Source organism: Hemicordylus capensis, chromosome 2, assembly GCF_027244095.1.
Source record: "Hemicordylus capensis ecotype Gifberg chromosome 2, rHemCap1.1.pri, whole genome shotgun sequence".
Classification (NCBI taxonomy): Eukaryota; Metazoa; Chordata; class Lepidosauria; order Squamata; family Cordylidae; genus Hemicordylus; species Hemicordylus capensis.
In genome coordinates this window covers 141,784,060-141,801,204 of record NC_069658.1, presented here as the reverse complement: position 1 = coordinate 141,801,204, position 17,145 = coordinate 141,784,060, and the positions used below count along the sequence as shown (strand labels likewise).

Here is a 17,145-nt window from a genome sequence, read left to right as displayed (position 1 = left end):
GCAATCTGCATTAATGTTTTCTTGGTGTCCCAGGTAAGAGTATGTAAACTCCTCTGATAAATGATGCTAGTCTTAGCACTGCTCTTTTTGCTTTCCTTGACATTGCTCAAAAGTAGGGAATACATACAAAAATGAGTTGATACGATACGATATGATGAATATTTATATACCAGTTTTCAACAAAAGTTCCCAAAGCAGTTTACATAGAGCAATAAAAATAAATAAATGAATAAAATGTCTCCCTTGTCACCAAAGGGCTTACTATCTAGAAAAGAAACATAAGATGGACACCAGCAACAGTTACTGGAGGAATGCTATGCTGGGGCTGGATAGGGCCAGTTGCTCTCCCCCTGCTCAGTAAAGAGAATCACCACTTTTAAAAAGATGCCTCTTTGTTCAGTTAGCAGGGATATGTATTCTTTCTGCTTCCTTGCTTGCACAGTCATACAGTAGTGATGTGCATGAACCTGTTTGGAGGCCATTTTATGGGCTTCTGAATAGGTTCGAACACTGGGGGGGGGGTTGAAGGTGGGGGGTCTCACTTTAAGGCTGCACTTACCCCTCCTTCCACTTTTCCCCTGCTGGTGCTCAGTGTCGGTAAAAGCCGTTGGGGCGGCAGTGTACCTCTGTGCCGCCTCTTCAGCCTCTTCAGCTGAAAGTGGCTGGAAGTACTGGGCATAAGTGCACTCGTGAATGTCCGAAGGGCGCGTGCAGTCGTGTCGTGCACATCCGGTACTTCCGGCCAAAGAGGGGGAAAGGGTGGCAGGGAGGTACACTGCCGCGCTGAAGGCTTTTACTGACACCAAGCACCAGCGGGGGGAAAGCGAGGGAGGGATAAATGCATCCTTCACCATCCTTAGAGTGAGAACCCCTACCCCCTCAAGCCACCCCCGCCCAGTTCCATGCACATCTCTATCATACAACACTCCCCACTCTCACACATACAAAACACAGTTTCTTTTATTTTAAGTTCTGTATGCCACAATGAGAGAATTGCCAGGAGGAGGACCTAGACATTTCTTAAGTAAACACACTTGCAGGAGAACCTGTCTGTCTTTGCCCCCACACCCATGAAGACACAAGGTGGAAATTGGAAGAAAAGGGCCACAACTTTATTGGTTTAGTATTACAATGTTGTCAGCATGGGGATTGGCACCCCACCCCATAGCAGCCTGAGTCTGTGCTAAAGTAAAGAACCCTTCTGGGCCTCTTATTTACAGCTATTAGGCAAATGCACTAGGGCTCAGAGTGATGTCCTGGCCCTAAGGCCAAGGACTGCTCACTCTAGGATGTCAAATGATGTCAAGGTACAGGCTGCAAATCTTGCCAGCCCCAAGCTGTGAAGCCTTTGAGGTTGGCAATGCTTCCAAGTTAAGGAACCCCAGCCAGAACTCCCTGAGCTGCAAAGTGTCTAGGGGTGGTCTGGAAGTCCCATTATTTGCCATGTGTGTCTGCTGGTGTTCACCAAGTGTCCAACCTAAATTTCCAGAGTCCCATGCTGCTCCTGCCAGTCATGACCAGGAAGGTTATCTAGTTAAGAGAGGCAGTGTAAGGTAGGCAAAAAAACGTAAGGTAGGAACTAGCCAAACTACAGGGACCCAAAAAATTCCTATCCAGCCTCCAAAAGGATGACCAACAAAGCCACACTGCACTTTAGGGCAGGTGGGACATTGTTCCAGAGCCGAATGGCAGCTAGGAGAGAACCAGCACAACACATGTTGTGTGGCTCCACCTTCCCACCACCTCCTGGCCAATCACAGCCAGTCTTTTTTCCACCTTGCATTTGCTGACGGGCGTGGCAAATCTGCTGCACTGAGGACTGGGTCAGGCTATTAGTGGCATTCTCTCTCACACACACACTGTTGTCCCACACTATCTTCTGCAAGCCTTGCTGCAATGGCCATTTTACTTTTGAGAGGGAGAATTTCTGGAATAATCTATCTGCCAGTTAGATGCATTTACCAGTGCTTCACTTTCCTATTTCTGCCTCCAGACTGCCTATTTGATATGTGTTCCACAAATTGCCTCTATATCATTACCAGTTTAAAATTGGGAGTTTGTAACTTCATAACATTTGAAATGAACAATAGATTTTCACCGAATCAGCAAAGGGATGACCCCTGCAATGTCCTTGAGTGTTTGACTTAATCTTAAACTGCCAAAGAATAAATTAACTGCAAAATAAGTATATAGTGACTCTTAAGGTGTTTTCCAGAGCAAGAAGGAGTGAAATAAAACTTAACATCCCTAATTGTAGAATGTCAAGGTGCTACGGGTGTGCACGGAACCAGCTGTTGGCACCCCCTTAAACCCCCCCCAGGTTTGGTCTGGGGGGGTCAGTTCACGGGCTTAATAATAATAATAATAATAATAATAATATTGTTTTAACTTAAACCTCTCTGGGGGAGTTCTCTGAGGCAGTGGCAGGGAGTGTGTGTGTTCCGCAGAGGTTCCCCCTTTCCCTGCCGGCCTCCCATTCATCCAAAACCAGTCCATTCAGCCATTCTTCAGCCTGTTTGGACCTGTCCCCGGTGTGGTGGCCATTTTGGAGGCAGCCACGCTTTTGCAATTGGCCTCTGCATGGCCTGGGTCATGTAATTTTAAAAAAACTTGCAACCCCCCAAACAGGCTGGGGGGCGGGGTCCAGTTCGGGGTAAGACCGAATAGGGGGTGGTTTGGTTCGGCCCTGAACTGTCAAACTGAACAGGTTCAACAAACCTGTTTGCACATTTATTTATTTATTGTTTAATTTATATACCGCCTTTCATTAAAAACAATCCCAGGGTGGCTTACAAAAATTAAACATAATAAAAAATTACAGTAAAAACAAATCTGATTTAAAATATATAAAATACAGACATAAAAACTGTACATGGATAAAAACACACAGAAGCAGCAATAAGACAATCATGTAAAGGTCTGGATAACAAGCCAAGATTTAACAAGCTTTCCAAAAACTGTGATGGAGTCTGAGGAGCTAATGACCACTCGGAGAGCATTCCAAAGTCTTGCATTGTTGCATCCCTACAAGGTGCAACAGTTCAAACTATAATATAATTAGCTTGCACTGTTGTACCTTGACACTCCACCATTAGGGATGTTAGGTTTTATTTCATTCCTCCTGGCTCTAGGAAATGGAAAAAATTCTAATGGAAAATGCTTGGGGTGTTGAATATGTTGAGGGAAGGATGATTATTCAGATAACCTTTTCATCTTTTTTCAGTGGCCAAGAGAAGCACTTCTTTCTGTATCAAGGACTTTTTTTATGCATGTTGACCTTGGAAGTGACACAATGAAAGAGAAACTTTCTGTAATGTGTGTAGACATTCACATGAGTGTAACAGATATGGCAGAACGGTACTATGCTGAGCTCCGGCGACGTTACTATACAACACCCACCTCCTATTTAGAGTTGATCAATCTTTACTTGTCAATGTTAAGTGAAAAAAGGAAGCAATTAGTTTCAGTAAGTTGAATTTTATTACCAAGAATCTTTATGTTATGTTTAGAAGGGTGCCTTCCCCTCCCCGCACCTTGACATTGTTTTTCTTCTTCCTTGTTCAATGCTGTTATTGGATGCATTTCATCCTGTTAACAAATTACTTTAAAATTTGCTTTTTCAAACCAAACCTAATGTATATGAGGTTCAGAAATCCAAGTGCCAACTTATCTTCTTAGTTTCCTCTTCTATCAGAATCAGATGACCAGCACTAAAAGCACTGAAAATAATTTAATGCCATTTATTTCATTGAAGCTACCCACACCTGGTCGCTTTAATGTAATGCAGTCATTTCACATTCAGACAATTCTATCAGTAACTTCAGCTGAGATAAATTGCTATACACACATACACAATTTATTTATGAAGAAAGAAAATCATTGTAAAAAGCTGAAAGATTTAATCCCAGATGATGAATGAACAGACATAAGTTTTGTTTCATTGCTAAGCTGTTATATGAAAAACAAAGGAATAGTTAATAGTAGGAAAATTAAGCAGATGCCTTAGGTAGCAGTCCTGTTTGTTTCGAATTGCCAAATGAAAGGCGAGGTGGACCCTAAAAAGTATAGGATAGATGACAGATCTATGTACAGCTTTGGGCTGAACCGCTCATGTGTAAAAAAGCAATTGTTAAAATTGTGATAAATGTTTTTGAATATGCATATGAATGAATTTCTGTAATGTTTCTTTTTTTAATTGACTTCTCTGAACATCAGATTGACTGAAATAATCTTGAATATGTAGATGTTTCCTAGCATTTGTTCTAAATCCAGCTCTAGTAATGGGCCACATAGTAGTGTTCACATACTACATGTATGCAAGACTGCTTTATGGATTGAGACAATTGTATTCTCCATATTGTGAAAACTGGTGACACACTGGTTTTTCTGAGGTCTAGCACAGTGCAAACAAATTTTGGATACTAAACACTGTAGCAGAGTTTTGAAGTTCAATCTAAAAATTCTGTTAAATGAAGAAAAGTACTTACCTTCATTTTGTTTTTTTAAAAAAGGATTTATTGTTCCAAGGAAATACTGAAGCTAGCCTGTTAACTGGCCCCTTGGCATGGTTATTTTTTCTGCTTGGAAAAGTTGAAAATTCTGCATGTGTGTACACACACACACACACATATACATACATATACACTATTGTTTTTGTGTATTGTTTTAATTAGAGCAACTGTAATGACATAAACCACACACAACAATTTTTTAAAAAATACATGTCAGCAATATTGTACTTGTGATATTTTGAAACAGTAATCAAGATGTCCTTAAACATGAGGTTTTACTGTGTTTCAGGCTCGGGATCGTGTGAAGAATGGCTTAAGCAAACTATTAGAGACAAATGTACTTGTTGATAAAATGAAATTAGATCTTTCAGCTTTAGAGCCAGTCCTTAAGGAGAAATCAGTGGATGTTGAGGCTTTGATGGAAAAATTAGCAGTGGATCAAGAAAACGCAGACCAGGTACAAAGTATAATCTGTTCTAAGTTATTACATATTTTATTATTTATTTTTAGTTTAGCTATAGCAACATCACCGTTCCTAGAAGGAGGGATAGGTTTGTTCTAAAAAATAAAAATAAATCACCCTACTTTAATGAGACAGAGACGTTATTAAAGGGGGGTGGGGGTCAGAAGCGGGGCAGGGGGGACACACTGAGAAGAAGGTTTGCAATACTGTCTGTAACTAACTTGGTGGACGCTACATAATTTATGCTGTTATTTTTGTATTAATTTAAATGGCAGTGAGAAGCTAACTAATATATTGAATATATGGAACTGCCTTATCAAACCATGGGCTCACCTAACTTGGTTGTTACCATACTTGCTCAGACCCATGTCATTATACAGTCATCTTCGATGCATCTCTGAGGCGCAGGCTTTCTAGGGTAATTTTATTTTGAAACAGGAGAATTACTCAAATGCTATGGGAACACTTTCCCTTCTTTAGCCAACTCCACTGGCCATGGACTTGAGCAGCCAAGTGTCCAGTAAAGTGAGCCCAGATTGATTTAGCACCCAAATAGCAAGTGTAAATAACCTGGAATTGGGTTTGGACAGTGAAGTATCACCATAGATTATGCCAGGGAATGAGGGGGAGAGAGTCGGAAGGCAAGGAACGAAAAGAAAAGAAAAGAGCACAACACAACAACTGGTAACTAAATACTGGATGTGGTAGTGAGTTTAAAGATATTCTGTGCAAAGGAGGGAAGCTGACATAACTAAACCATTTGTTTGAAAAACAAAAGTGCGGAGCTAGCAAAGGAGGGAGGGGCATAGAAAAAGAGGGAAGTTTATATATCCCTAGTCTGCTGCAATGGATGGATTTCAGGTGGAGAAATCTGGTGTTCTGCACCAAAGTAAACCTTCACTGTGGGGTCAGGGAAGCTTCCAGGCTGCCAGCCTGGCACTTTGATCCAAGGGACCAAAGTATCAGGGTATCAGACTGGCACTGGGTTCCATTCTTATCTTGTACATGTGTGCCACAAGCCAAGTGTAAGAAACAGAGGTGAGCACAAGGCAGACGCTTAACTGGAAGGATTACATAGTGTAGTACTGGGCAGAGTGTCCATCAGCAGCCCCACAACTGGAACCATCACTGGATTCTTAGCTTCTTGGACTAGTTATACGTGGGTTGTTTTTTTCTAAATCAAAGTAAAACAGGAGAGGACAAAAGGCTATGGGTCTCCCATGTATAAAACTTCAGAGATTTAAAATGCTTCAGGGATTTAGAACAGTAGATATCCTCTCCATCTTGTGATGTGTAGTTTGCCTATAATTCAACTCAAAATGCCAGGGGTTATACCAGTGACCTTCTACATACAAAGCATGTGCTTTATCTCTAAACTATGGGCCTTTTCCTTTGCTAATTCTCATCTATGGGATTACATTTCTACAAATTAATGAGGGCAGTGTTCCCAAACATGTTGATTATTCTGGGATAAGGAAATTACAAGGAGAGCTTTCCCCCCCTCTATACATCCTTCATCTTAAAGTCGTGTCTTAAAATCACAAAATTACATTATATTTCACAAATTTGCTATACCTCTTATAACCAAATGGGATTGAATTCTTCTATTTTGTTTCCTTTTATACTGAACAATAAAAATCACATTTATGAACAATTATAAATGTGTTGAAAAAACATGAAACTTTTAAGTTTCAATTGGGAGTGTAAATATGTATTGGCCAATGAATGTTTTCAGGTTCGGCGTATTGTTCAAGAAGATGAAGCTGTTGCAAAAGTTAAAGCAGAGGAGACTCAGGCAATAGCTGATGATGCTCAACGTGATTTGGAGGAGGCTCTCCCAGCTTTAGATGCAGCCAACAAAGCTCTTGATTCTTTAGATAAAGCAGATATTTCTGAAATCCGAGTTTTCACGAAACCTCCTGATCTTGTTATGACTGTGATGGAAGCAATCTCTATTCTCCTAAATGCAAAGTAAGTGAGACTTGGATTCAGATTTGATTCTTAACTTCAGATTTGATATTGTGTGTGAAATGACACCCATTTCCTAGAGATTTCCTGCTTTCCTTGGTAACATATGACTTCATTGCTCTTTGGGTTTCGCCATCCCCACAAGTGGCAGCTATTGAAAAAGACGGGTATGTGGAAAACTGAGTGCAATGATATAATATAATGCATTTTGTGTTACTTGGTACTGCAGGTGAGGAGGAAATAGAGGATTGCTGTTTTTTAACATTAACCATACATCTGCTTCTGGCCCTACACTTAAAACTGCTATCAGTTGTTATGAAGCAAACTTACATGTATGTCTGTGTTATCAAACTACTAATTAGAAGGAAAATTAAAAGAAAAATTAAGGATTCAAATTTAATTGGGCATGACAAACTATAACTGTGTTTGTGATATATGGGAATAGGTTTTTTTTAAAAAATGTAATGATAAAACATGACTCTCTATATATACTTGGGCCAAGTTCTTTCTTTTTCTTCTAAATGAGCTAATTATTATGGAGTTTGTTGATGATATGATAAGCTTCAGGCAAAGTCAACCACTAATATCCCAAAGGAATCTAAGGATGCATTATATCAAGTACGACATTTATAAGAAAGCAAATGCAAGTCACGGTGAACATTGGTCTTAGATTTGAAAAGACAATCAAACTAGTTTTCAAAGTTAAGAACAACAAAGGGCAAACTTTTAATCTTTCAAAGTTTTTACAAGTATGATAGTCTTGTATGTGTAGATATAATGTTTTGAACTCTACTAGTGCCTTAGTCCTTAATGTGTGTACCAGGAAATTCTCCCACTGATTTCAGTAACACATGTTTCCTTTTTAAGTGTGTTTCCTTGTTAAGTGATGGCAGCCTCAATACTATGAGTCATTGCAGTGATAAAAATGTTTAGAATAGGGTGCAATGTTTCCTGCACTGAAACAATACCATCTTTTAATATTGCACTGGTATCACAAGCTGACCTAGAATATCACAGCAACATATCGGTGTCAATGCACTTGGAATCTATCAATCAATAACTTTATTATGTTCTTTGACCAGCGTAAGGCAAGAAAAAATAATATTGGCAGGTGTTGAAGGCTATTAAAATCGAGGGAGTATAAACAGTAAGAAGGCTATAAAATTGCTAAATGGTTAGAACCTATAAGGTTTGTAAAGACTGCATTATGGTCTTTGGAGCATACAGTCTCTGTGCAGCTAGAGCACAGAGACTGTATGCACTATGAATCAGCAGTAACAGTATAACGCTATAGGAGACTAAAAGTTTTTACAAATTAAAAGAGCATTGAGAATGATGTTTTAACATTGAAACACGCTTGTTCAAGTTTGGTAAGAACTTTGTTTTTAAGTTATTTTACTTATGCATTAAAGGGGTCTTAATATCTTGTCAAATTAAAAGAGACCAGAATTGTATGTGTTAAAAATGTTAAAATTGTGGGGTAGCTAAAATCTATAAGTAAAAGGCTATAGGGTTAAAAAGGTTATTTTAGAATTAAAATTGAAAACTATAAAATTGTAAACAGTCCATAGATTGTGGGTGGGCTCTGTGCTGCATCAGGTCTAGTTAGCATTTACTGGCAGTCAGAGTCCAGCAAATTTTTCATGCAGTTGCACAGAACTTAGCAACATTGTGTGTTGTAGAAGGATCACAGTTGGGGAGTAATAGGGAGGAGTAGAATTGATCAGGGCAGCTGGCTAATCTATTCAGTTGTGGGAGAACGAGGATATTGCGGGAGTCTCTGTAGAATGGGCAATGAAGGAGGACATGCGCCGTGTTTTTGACTTGGGCACATGGGTACAGTGTCACATGAGCACAGGCATTCCAAAAAAGGGATCTTCCTGTATCTTCTGTCTAGTACAACTGAGAGGCAGACACCAAAGTGGGTCAAGGTGAAGGCCCTTCAGTGATTGGGGACCTCAAACTCCGTAAGATAAACAGCAGGTGTTGCTATGTATCAGCCTTTCTAAGATAAGGAAGTTCAGGACCCTGCCTAGGTCAGCTTGGTGCTCCATGTCCACTATGCACTATTTGAGGATTGGTAATTGTCCTTTAGTTTAGCGCTGGGAGGCTAGGCCCATTGGGAGTGATGTGAATTCGGTTCGTCCCTGGGTCCGCCTTTTAGCCAATCAAACAGACTCAGTGGGAATTCCTTTAGAGGCTTTATTGCACAGCAGTTGCAAGGTATTCAACGGCTAATGGCTCTACATTGAATACGAATAGGTTACAGCTGAGGTTTCTCTTTTATACAATCAACAAAATGGATGCTGAAGCTGCCAGCCCAGTACACATAGCAAACTAGTGACCTAACCCTTTCAAATGCGCATGCGTAACTTGACTCCATTGTTCATCAGGTGATTCCCCCTTATTTGGTTAGATCCGGTCTTCCTTTCCTGGGAAACTCACTGCTAGCCTGGGAATCTAACTGCTAGCAGTTTTATTGATACTTTTCTAACTAGAGAGAGGTAGTGACGGCAGTTGTTAAAGACTGTTGCAAATCATGTCCCTGAGCTTTGGGCTGGAGTTACTTTAAGTTAGAATTAGGTTTTCTAAGTAAAATGGAGTTGCTTTGGTTTTCTAAACACATCAGGAGGAAGGATAGATTTAGCCCCTAATTGAGTATGGACAGCCATACTCTGGCCTCCACTCTTACCAGTCGTAGGCCAGCATTAAAAACACAATGGGGTGCCTGAAATGTTGCTCTTAGGAACTTGGACTGGACAAGTTCCAGAGGGCAGAGTTGGAGAAGGGGCCCAGCTGTGCACTGTAGAGCAGTTGGGCCAGAGACTTTGCTTCAGATAATTTAAGGATTATGGGTATGTACTGTACTCCTCTTGTGAGGAAGAATTTTAGAATGGCAGTGTGTGAAAAGCACTTGGAATAATCAATGTAATTTGATAATAATTTGGATAAGAAAAAGCTTCCTTTTTGTAATTTTAAAAGACCAGACCATAAAGATAATCCTGTGTTTCTTAAAAGAAAAAAGAAAAAGTTCAAATTAGGGGTGTGCACAAACAGTTTGACACCGGTCTCAAACCGAGCCAGTTCAGTGGCTCAACCACAAGCCAAACTGGAGGCAGTTCAGTCTGGGATCAAACTGAATGTAGCCCGGTTTGGGTGGACCAGTTTGGCATCGAACAAGAGATGGAGGGCAGTGAAAGAAGTAGTTTAGTGTCTTACCCGGTATTGATGTGAAAACAGGTTCGACATCACATCAGTTGGTTTTGACTGTTTGGGGTCGAACTGAACCACCCCCTGCTCGGTCCAACCCCAGACCAAACCCCTCTGGCTGTTCAGGGGGTTCGTGGCTTAATATTATTATTATTATTTCTTGTTTACACAGTCAGACAGGTGTTATTGACTGGTTTGTTTTATCCAGACATCGAGTCCTTCCCAAGGACCTGGGATGCCAGAATTTTATTGTCAATGGTTATAGATATCGTCGCAGAATATAGGCTGTTCCCGGTAAAGCTGCTTTTTGTAATTGGCTGATGGTGATTTCTGTGGCCCCTATGGTGTTGAGGTGCTCTTCAAGGTCTTTTGGAACTGCACCCAGGGCGCCAGTTACCACTGGGATTATTTTGGTCTTCTTCTGCCACAGCCTTTCAATTTCAATTTGTAGATCTTTGTATTTGGTGATTTTTTCTATTTCTTTTTCTTCTATTCTGTTATCCCCTGGTATTGCTATGTCGATTATTTTGACTTGTTTTTCTTTCTAGGGGTGTGCAATTCGGATTTTCAGTGATTCGGTTCGGGACCCGAACTGAATCACCCCTGTTCTGTTTTGTGCCCAAATCTGGGCCACCCGAATCACCCTTGATTCGGTTTGGATTCGGATTTAATCTGAATCTGAATCTGAATCTGAATCGATTCGGGGGGGAAAGGGGGCCCAGGGGCAAAATATTTTTTCAATTAAACAACTCTTGACCCCACTCTCACTTTTTCACACTCTCACTTACTATGAATATGATGAATGAATGAATCAATCTAGCACACCTTATGAAGAAAAACCTCAGAAATTCACCAAAATTCAGCCCTCTACTCTGAAATTGGGGACGGGTGGTAGCCTCCACCCATTAGGCACTATCTACCATCCCACCCCACTCTTTTGGGGCAGATCCACTTTCTGCCCCCAATCTGCCCCAAAGACACCAAAAATTCAAAAATTCCCAAAAAATCAGCCCTCTGCCCAATCCCCCTGAAATTGGGGTGGTAGCCTCCACCCATTAGGCACTACCACCCCACCCCACTCTTTTGGGGTGATCCACTCTCTGCCCCCAAACTGCGCCCCAAAGTGCCCCAAAGACACAAAAACTTCAAAAATTCCCAAAAAATCAGCCCTTTGTCCAATCCCCCTGAAATTGGGGTGGTATCCTCCCCCCCATTGGGCACTACTACCCCACCCCACTCTTCTGCCCCAGGCCCCACTTTCTGCCCCAATCTGCCCCAAGACACAAAAACTTCAGAAATTCCCCAAAAATCAGCCCTTTGCCCAATCCCCCTGAAATTGGGGTGGTAGCCTGCACCCATTAGGCACTACCACCCAACCCCACTCTTTTTGCCCAGATCCCATGCTATGCCCCCGAACTGCCCCAAAGTCACTAAAACTTCAGACATTCCCCAAAAATCGGCCATGAGCCGAATCACCCAAATTTTTCGGCCCCGAAAATCGGGTGATTCGGCTCAGCTCCGAAAAATATCGGGGTCATCGGGGGCGATTTGGTTCGGCCCGGAATCACCCGAAATTTCTCATTTCGGGCACAGATCGATCTGTGCCCGAAATTTTTTGCACATCCCTATTTCTTTCTTCTCGACTACAGTGATATCTGGTGTATTGTGTGGCAGATGTTTGTCTGTTTGTAGTCGGAAGTCCCATAATATTTTTACATCATCATTTTCTTCAACTTTTTCAATTTTATGGTCCCACCAATTCTTGGCTACAGGTAGCTTGTATTTTTGGCAGATGTTCCAGTGTATCATCCCTGCTACCTTGTCATGCCTTTGTTTGTAGTCAGTCTGTGTGATCTTCTTACAACAGCTGATCAGGTGGTCCACTGTTTCATCTGCTTCTTTACAAAGGCGGCACTTGCTGTTTGTTGTGGATTTTTCAACTTTTGCTCTTATTGCATTTGTTCTTAGTGCCTGTTCTTGCACAGCCAGTATTAAACCCTCTGTTTCTTTCTTCAAGTTGCCATTCTTAAGCCATTGCCAGGTCTTGGTGATGTCAGATTTTCCACTTATATTGTGTAAATATTGACCATGCAGGGGCTTATTTCTCCATTTTTCTGCTTGGTTCTTGACTTGTTCTTTCTTGTAGGCCTGTTTTGTTTCCTTGGTGTTGAATAGTTTCGCATTCTTGACCATTTTAAGTGCATCTTCTTCACTGTCCCTTATATGTTCTTCAAGGCCTCTTTTCTCCTCCTCTACTGTTTGATGGACTTGCAGCATTCCTCTTCCTGAGCGGCCAGGGAGGTAGAGCCTATCTACATCACTGCGGGGGTGCAGAGCATGATTGATGGTCATGATTTTCCTGGTCTTGCGATCTAGTGTCTCTAGCTCTGCTTGGGACCAGTCTATTATTCCTGCAGTGTATCTAGTAACAGGTATAGCCCAGGTGTTTATGGCTTGTATGATGTTCCCGCCATTGAGTTTGGACTTGAGGATTTTTCTGACTCTCCTGATGTATTCACTTCCAATTTTTCTTTTAACTTCAGTGTGTGTGATGTTATCAGCCTGGAGAATGCCCAAGTATTTGTAAGGTTCTTTCTCTTCCAGGTTCTTGATGTTGCTTCCATTGGGCAGTTCTATTCCTTCTGTTTTTGTTATTTTCCCTCTGTTCTTTATTAATGCAGCACACTTGTCTAGTCCATACTCCATTGCTATATCGCTACTGAATATACGGACAGTGTTTAGCAGTGATTCGATTTCTGCCTGGGACTTTCCATACAACTTCAGATCGTCCATGTACAGCAGATGGTTGATTTGACTGGATGTTTTAGATGTTTGGTATCCGAGGCCTGTTTTGTTTAGTATTTGTGAAAGTGGGGTCATGGCGATTACAAACAATAGAGGGGATAGTGAGTACCCTTGGAAAATACCTCTTCTAATGCTAACCTGTCCAAGTGCCTCGCCATTGATTGTTAACTGTGTATACATGCTCATTGATTTTTTTATAAATATCTGAATGTTTTTGCTGACACCAGTTGTTTCTAAACATTTTAGTATCCATGTGTGAGGCAATGAATCGAAGGCTTTCTTGTAGTCAATCCATGCAACACTTAGATTGGTTTTTCTTCTCTTGCAGTTTTCTAAAATCATTTTGTCAATCAGCAGCTGGTCTTTTGTGCCTCTGGTGTTCGGGCAATTTCCTTTCTGTTCAACTGGAAGCTGTTTGTTAGTTAATAAGTGTCGCATCACTTCATCTGCTATTATTCCAGTTAATAATTTGAACATGGTTGGCAGGCAGGTGATCGGTCTATAATTACTTGGAACTGCACCTTTTGCTGGGTCTTTCATAATGAGATGAGTTTTCCCAGTTGTTAGCCATTGTTCAATATCACCGCCTTTCATAATGTGGTTGAACTGTTTTGATAGTTGTTTATGAAGGCTTGTTAGGTGTTTAAGCCAAAAGCCAAGCAGTTCATCGTCGCCTGGCGCACTCCAATTTTTAGTTTTCTTTGCTCTTTCACTTATTAATTCTGGTGTTATTATTAGATCTTGCATTTGTTGGTTACATTTTTTGACCTCTTTCATCCAGCCTGCTTTTTTATTATAATCTATTGGATTGTCCCATAATTTCCCCCAGAATTGCACTGTTTCTTCTTTATTTGGTGTTTCTAGGTTTCTTGCAGTTTCTCCTTCTATGCTTTGGTAGAAACATCTCTGATTTGACTGGAATTGGAGATTCTGCCTGTGTTGTGTAATTCTGGCTTCGTATCTGCTAATCTTTGACACTGCTGCCATTTGCTGCTTTATTATTTCCAGGACTTCTCTAATTTTCCTTGAATCTAGGTGTTATTTTTGGATCAGATACTGTTTGGTGTTTTCATTCTTCAGCTTCTTGTCTTTCGTATCTTTCAATTTACTAGCATCTGATCTAAGCCTGGAGATTTTATTTTCTAATCTAATCTTCCATTTAGGTGATGTACTGCTTTCTTTTTTGACAGGTCCACTGATCTTATATCCGAGCTCTTGTGTTGTTATTGTTGCTGCACTGTACATTAGTCGGTTTGTTTCTTGCAAATTATTGGTTGTTATTTCTGCAAGTGCAGCATTGACATCTTTTAATGCCTGAGCAAGTTGTTTTTTTGGCAACTGTTTTTAGAGCTGGAAGTCGAACCCTGGTGGTTGTTTGGTTCATGTGCTCAGTTATTTTTTGCTTTAGTTCTTGTTGCTTTTCTGTTAAACGGCATTTGGGTTTTTGAGGTGAAGGCAAAGGGGAGGTTGCCTGGTTTTGATTTTGAAACAGTTCAGCAACAGTGGCATCCTCTATTTCCAACACCTCCTCCACCTGCGCCTGAGCAACTTCTTCAATTGGTGGTAATTCTTCTTCCATATCTTGAGCTTGTGTTGCTCTTTGCAGTTCTTCCAGCTCAACTCCTGTGAATACTTTATTTCTTATTATGAATCTTCTCTGGTCTGCTAGCCTTTGTTCTGTTATTTCTGTATCTGGATGCTTCTCTTTCCAAATTTGTTACATTCTTTTTAAATAAACTCTTCTAGTTGGACTAGACTTGTCATAGCAGATCATTATTTCCTTGTTGGCATTTTTTGTATATTTTTTTTGGTTAAGCGACATTTCTTCGAGTAACTTTGCTGTCTCCAGCCCTGGTTGCTCAACTGAAGATCCTGAGTCCTGTAGCCCACTTGCCACCAGATGTCCAGGGACTATAGCACCTGGCGCGGTCCTTGTTGACCCGGGCAACGACCGATCCGGTATAGATTTATTAAAGTTACGTCTCACCATATTGTTGATGGGAGAGGCACTCTTTGTCTGGCTCCTCTGGTGAGACCTGTCCAGTATGGTTGGACCTCTGGCATAGCTCTCACCTTCATCAGAGCACACAAGCCCCACAACCACGTCAAGGTAGTGCCTCACTGGGGGATTATATTATTATTGTTGTTGTTGTTGTTGTTGTTGTTATTTTATTTTAACTTATTCGCTCCAGGGGGGTTGCTCAAGGCAGTAGGGTCTGGTGGTCCACGGAGGTTCTCCTCCCCCTTCCGTCCTCCCTTACTGCCCAAACTGGTCTGTTCGGCCGGCTCTTCCTACTCCCTCAGGCGCGGTGGCCATTTTGGAGGCTCTGGGTGGGCCTCTGGGAATCCAGGCCAAACAGAAGCCCATTGTGCAGGCACGGTGGCCTCCAAAATGGCCACCGCACTGCAGCGGGAAGGAAGAGCCAACCAAACTGGATGGTTTGTACAGTAAGGGAGGCCGTTGGGGAGGGGAATCCTTCATGGACCCCCGCAGCCACACACACACCACTTTGAGCAACTCCCCGGAGGGAGTAATTTTAAAAAATAGTTTTAAAATAATCGTAAACCCCTCCCCCAGACTGAACCGACCGGGAGAGTGGGGTTCAAGGGGGTGCCAAGCCGAACTGGACCAATCAGTTCCATTCACACCCCTATTACCCGGGCACCAGTGCCACTTGCTCCCCGGCACAGCCCATAGTCAAGCACACACCACGATGCCTCCTTTAGGAAGCCGCCCACATGGCAGCAGCGCAATTCCAGGTGAGCCACAGCACTGGCTGCCACGCCGGCTGTGTAAGGCACTTTAACTACCTCTCTCCCCACCCATCACCATCGCCCCTTACAGCCTCCCAGGAACCCCAGCTCCTAACTTGTAAAGGGGAATCTTCACCGGATTCCCCTTTACAAGTATAAAGAACTGCCAAACCAGTTCAACTCAAACTGCCAAACCAGTTCAGTCAAACAGAGTGGACCACTCAGTCGGTTTGACCGAACTGGTTCAGCACCACATAATTCGTTTTGAATTTGAACCACGATTTTGGAATTCTGCTCACCCCTGCAAACCATTTTGTCTAAGAGGCTGCTTCAAGATAGTTATATATGTATACCAGTTGTGGCTTGGCTAGAATTTTAGTTTAGAATTTTAGAATGACCGCCTTGGGATTGTATTTTTAATGAAAGGCGGTATATAAATTTAACAATAAAATAAATAAATTTCAATACAAGCAACCTAGAGGGCTCAGATTTCTAGAGGGATAGTATCTTTGGAAGCCTGTTGTGCCAATGTCTCTATGGGTTAGGTTAAATCCATAGAGGTACTACTTGAAGTTCAAGTCACATTCTCACAAAACATTAACTGAAGTGTGAAGCATCAAAGCTTTGTTTCCTTTGTAAACTATACCATATCTTCTTTCTAAGGTTTCTCTCATTGCTTTCAAATTTCTTCTCTTTCCCATACTTTAATTATGAGTGATATAGAAATGTAACTGTCAGTTGGTCTTTTAATCAAATAAAAATTTCATTCTAGTTCTGATATAAGGTAAGAAGAAATTTCAGGAATATAGGCAATTATGCCGGTTATTATATTCTTTGGGACAGATATTTCTTACACCATTTCATTTAATCTTTCAGGCCTGACTGGGCAACCGCTAAACAGCTTCTTGGAGACTCCAATTTCCTGAAAAGACTTTTAGAATATGATAAAGAAAATATAAGTCGTCAAATATTGCTTAAGCTTCAGAAGTACATTAATAATCCCGATTTTGTACCTGAAAAAGTAGAGAAAGTGTCAAAGGCATGCAAGTCTATGTGCATGTGGGTGAGAGCTATGGATTTATACTCCCGAGTTATCAAGGAAGTGGAGCCAAAGAGGCAGAAATTAAATGCTGCACAGGTGCTTGTTTTTTCCAGTGTCTTTTGTGTGTTTTATAATTATTGAATGGAAAATAGAATGTCTTTCATCTAAGACTTTCACCCCATTTCGCTCAACCTTATAAGGAGCAGCCTACTTTGCTATTGAGAACAACTTGTTGTATTGCAGTGTTTTCTCCTGTCCAGCAGCAATGGCACTAAATCAAGGTGTTCCTATATGTCAGTTTCTCAGTTCAGTGTAGCACCAGGACAGGAAGTTGAACAGGAATTGTTCAAAGGAGGGACAGAGAGCCCAAGCAGAAACACAGGGAAAAAACC

At 41.3% G+C, this 17,145-nt stretch overlaps 1 protein-coding gene across 8 annotated transcripts in view; it reads left to right on the top strand.

The window, feature by feature from the left end:
- DNAH6 (dynein axonemal heavy chain 6) overlaps positions 1-17,145 on the top strand; it is a 353,767-nt gene that overhangs the window by 212,530 nt on the left and 124,092 nt on the right. For all 8 annotated transcript variants that reach the window (XR_008315406.1, XR_008315407.1, XM_053291993.1 and 5 more), the window contains 4 exons: positions 3,224-3,466; positions 4,801-4,968; positions 6,710-6,945; positions 16,588-16,849. Coding sequence is in view for 6 of the 8 variants with exons in the window: in XM_053291993.1 (XP_053147968.1) it covers positions 3,224-3,466; positions 4,801-4,968; positions 6,710-6,945; positions 16,588-16,849 (909 nt within the window). In the remaining 2 variants the exon portion in view is untranslated. The remainder of the gene's footprint in view (positions 1-3,223; positions 3,467-4,800; positions 4,969-6,709; positions 6,946-16,587; positions 16,850-17,145) is intronic.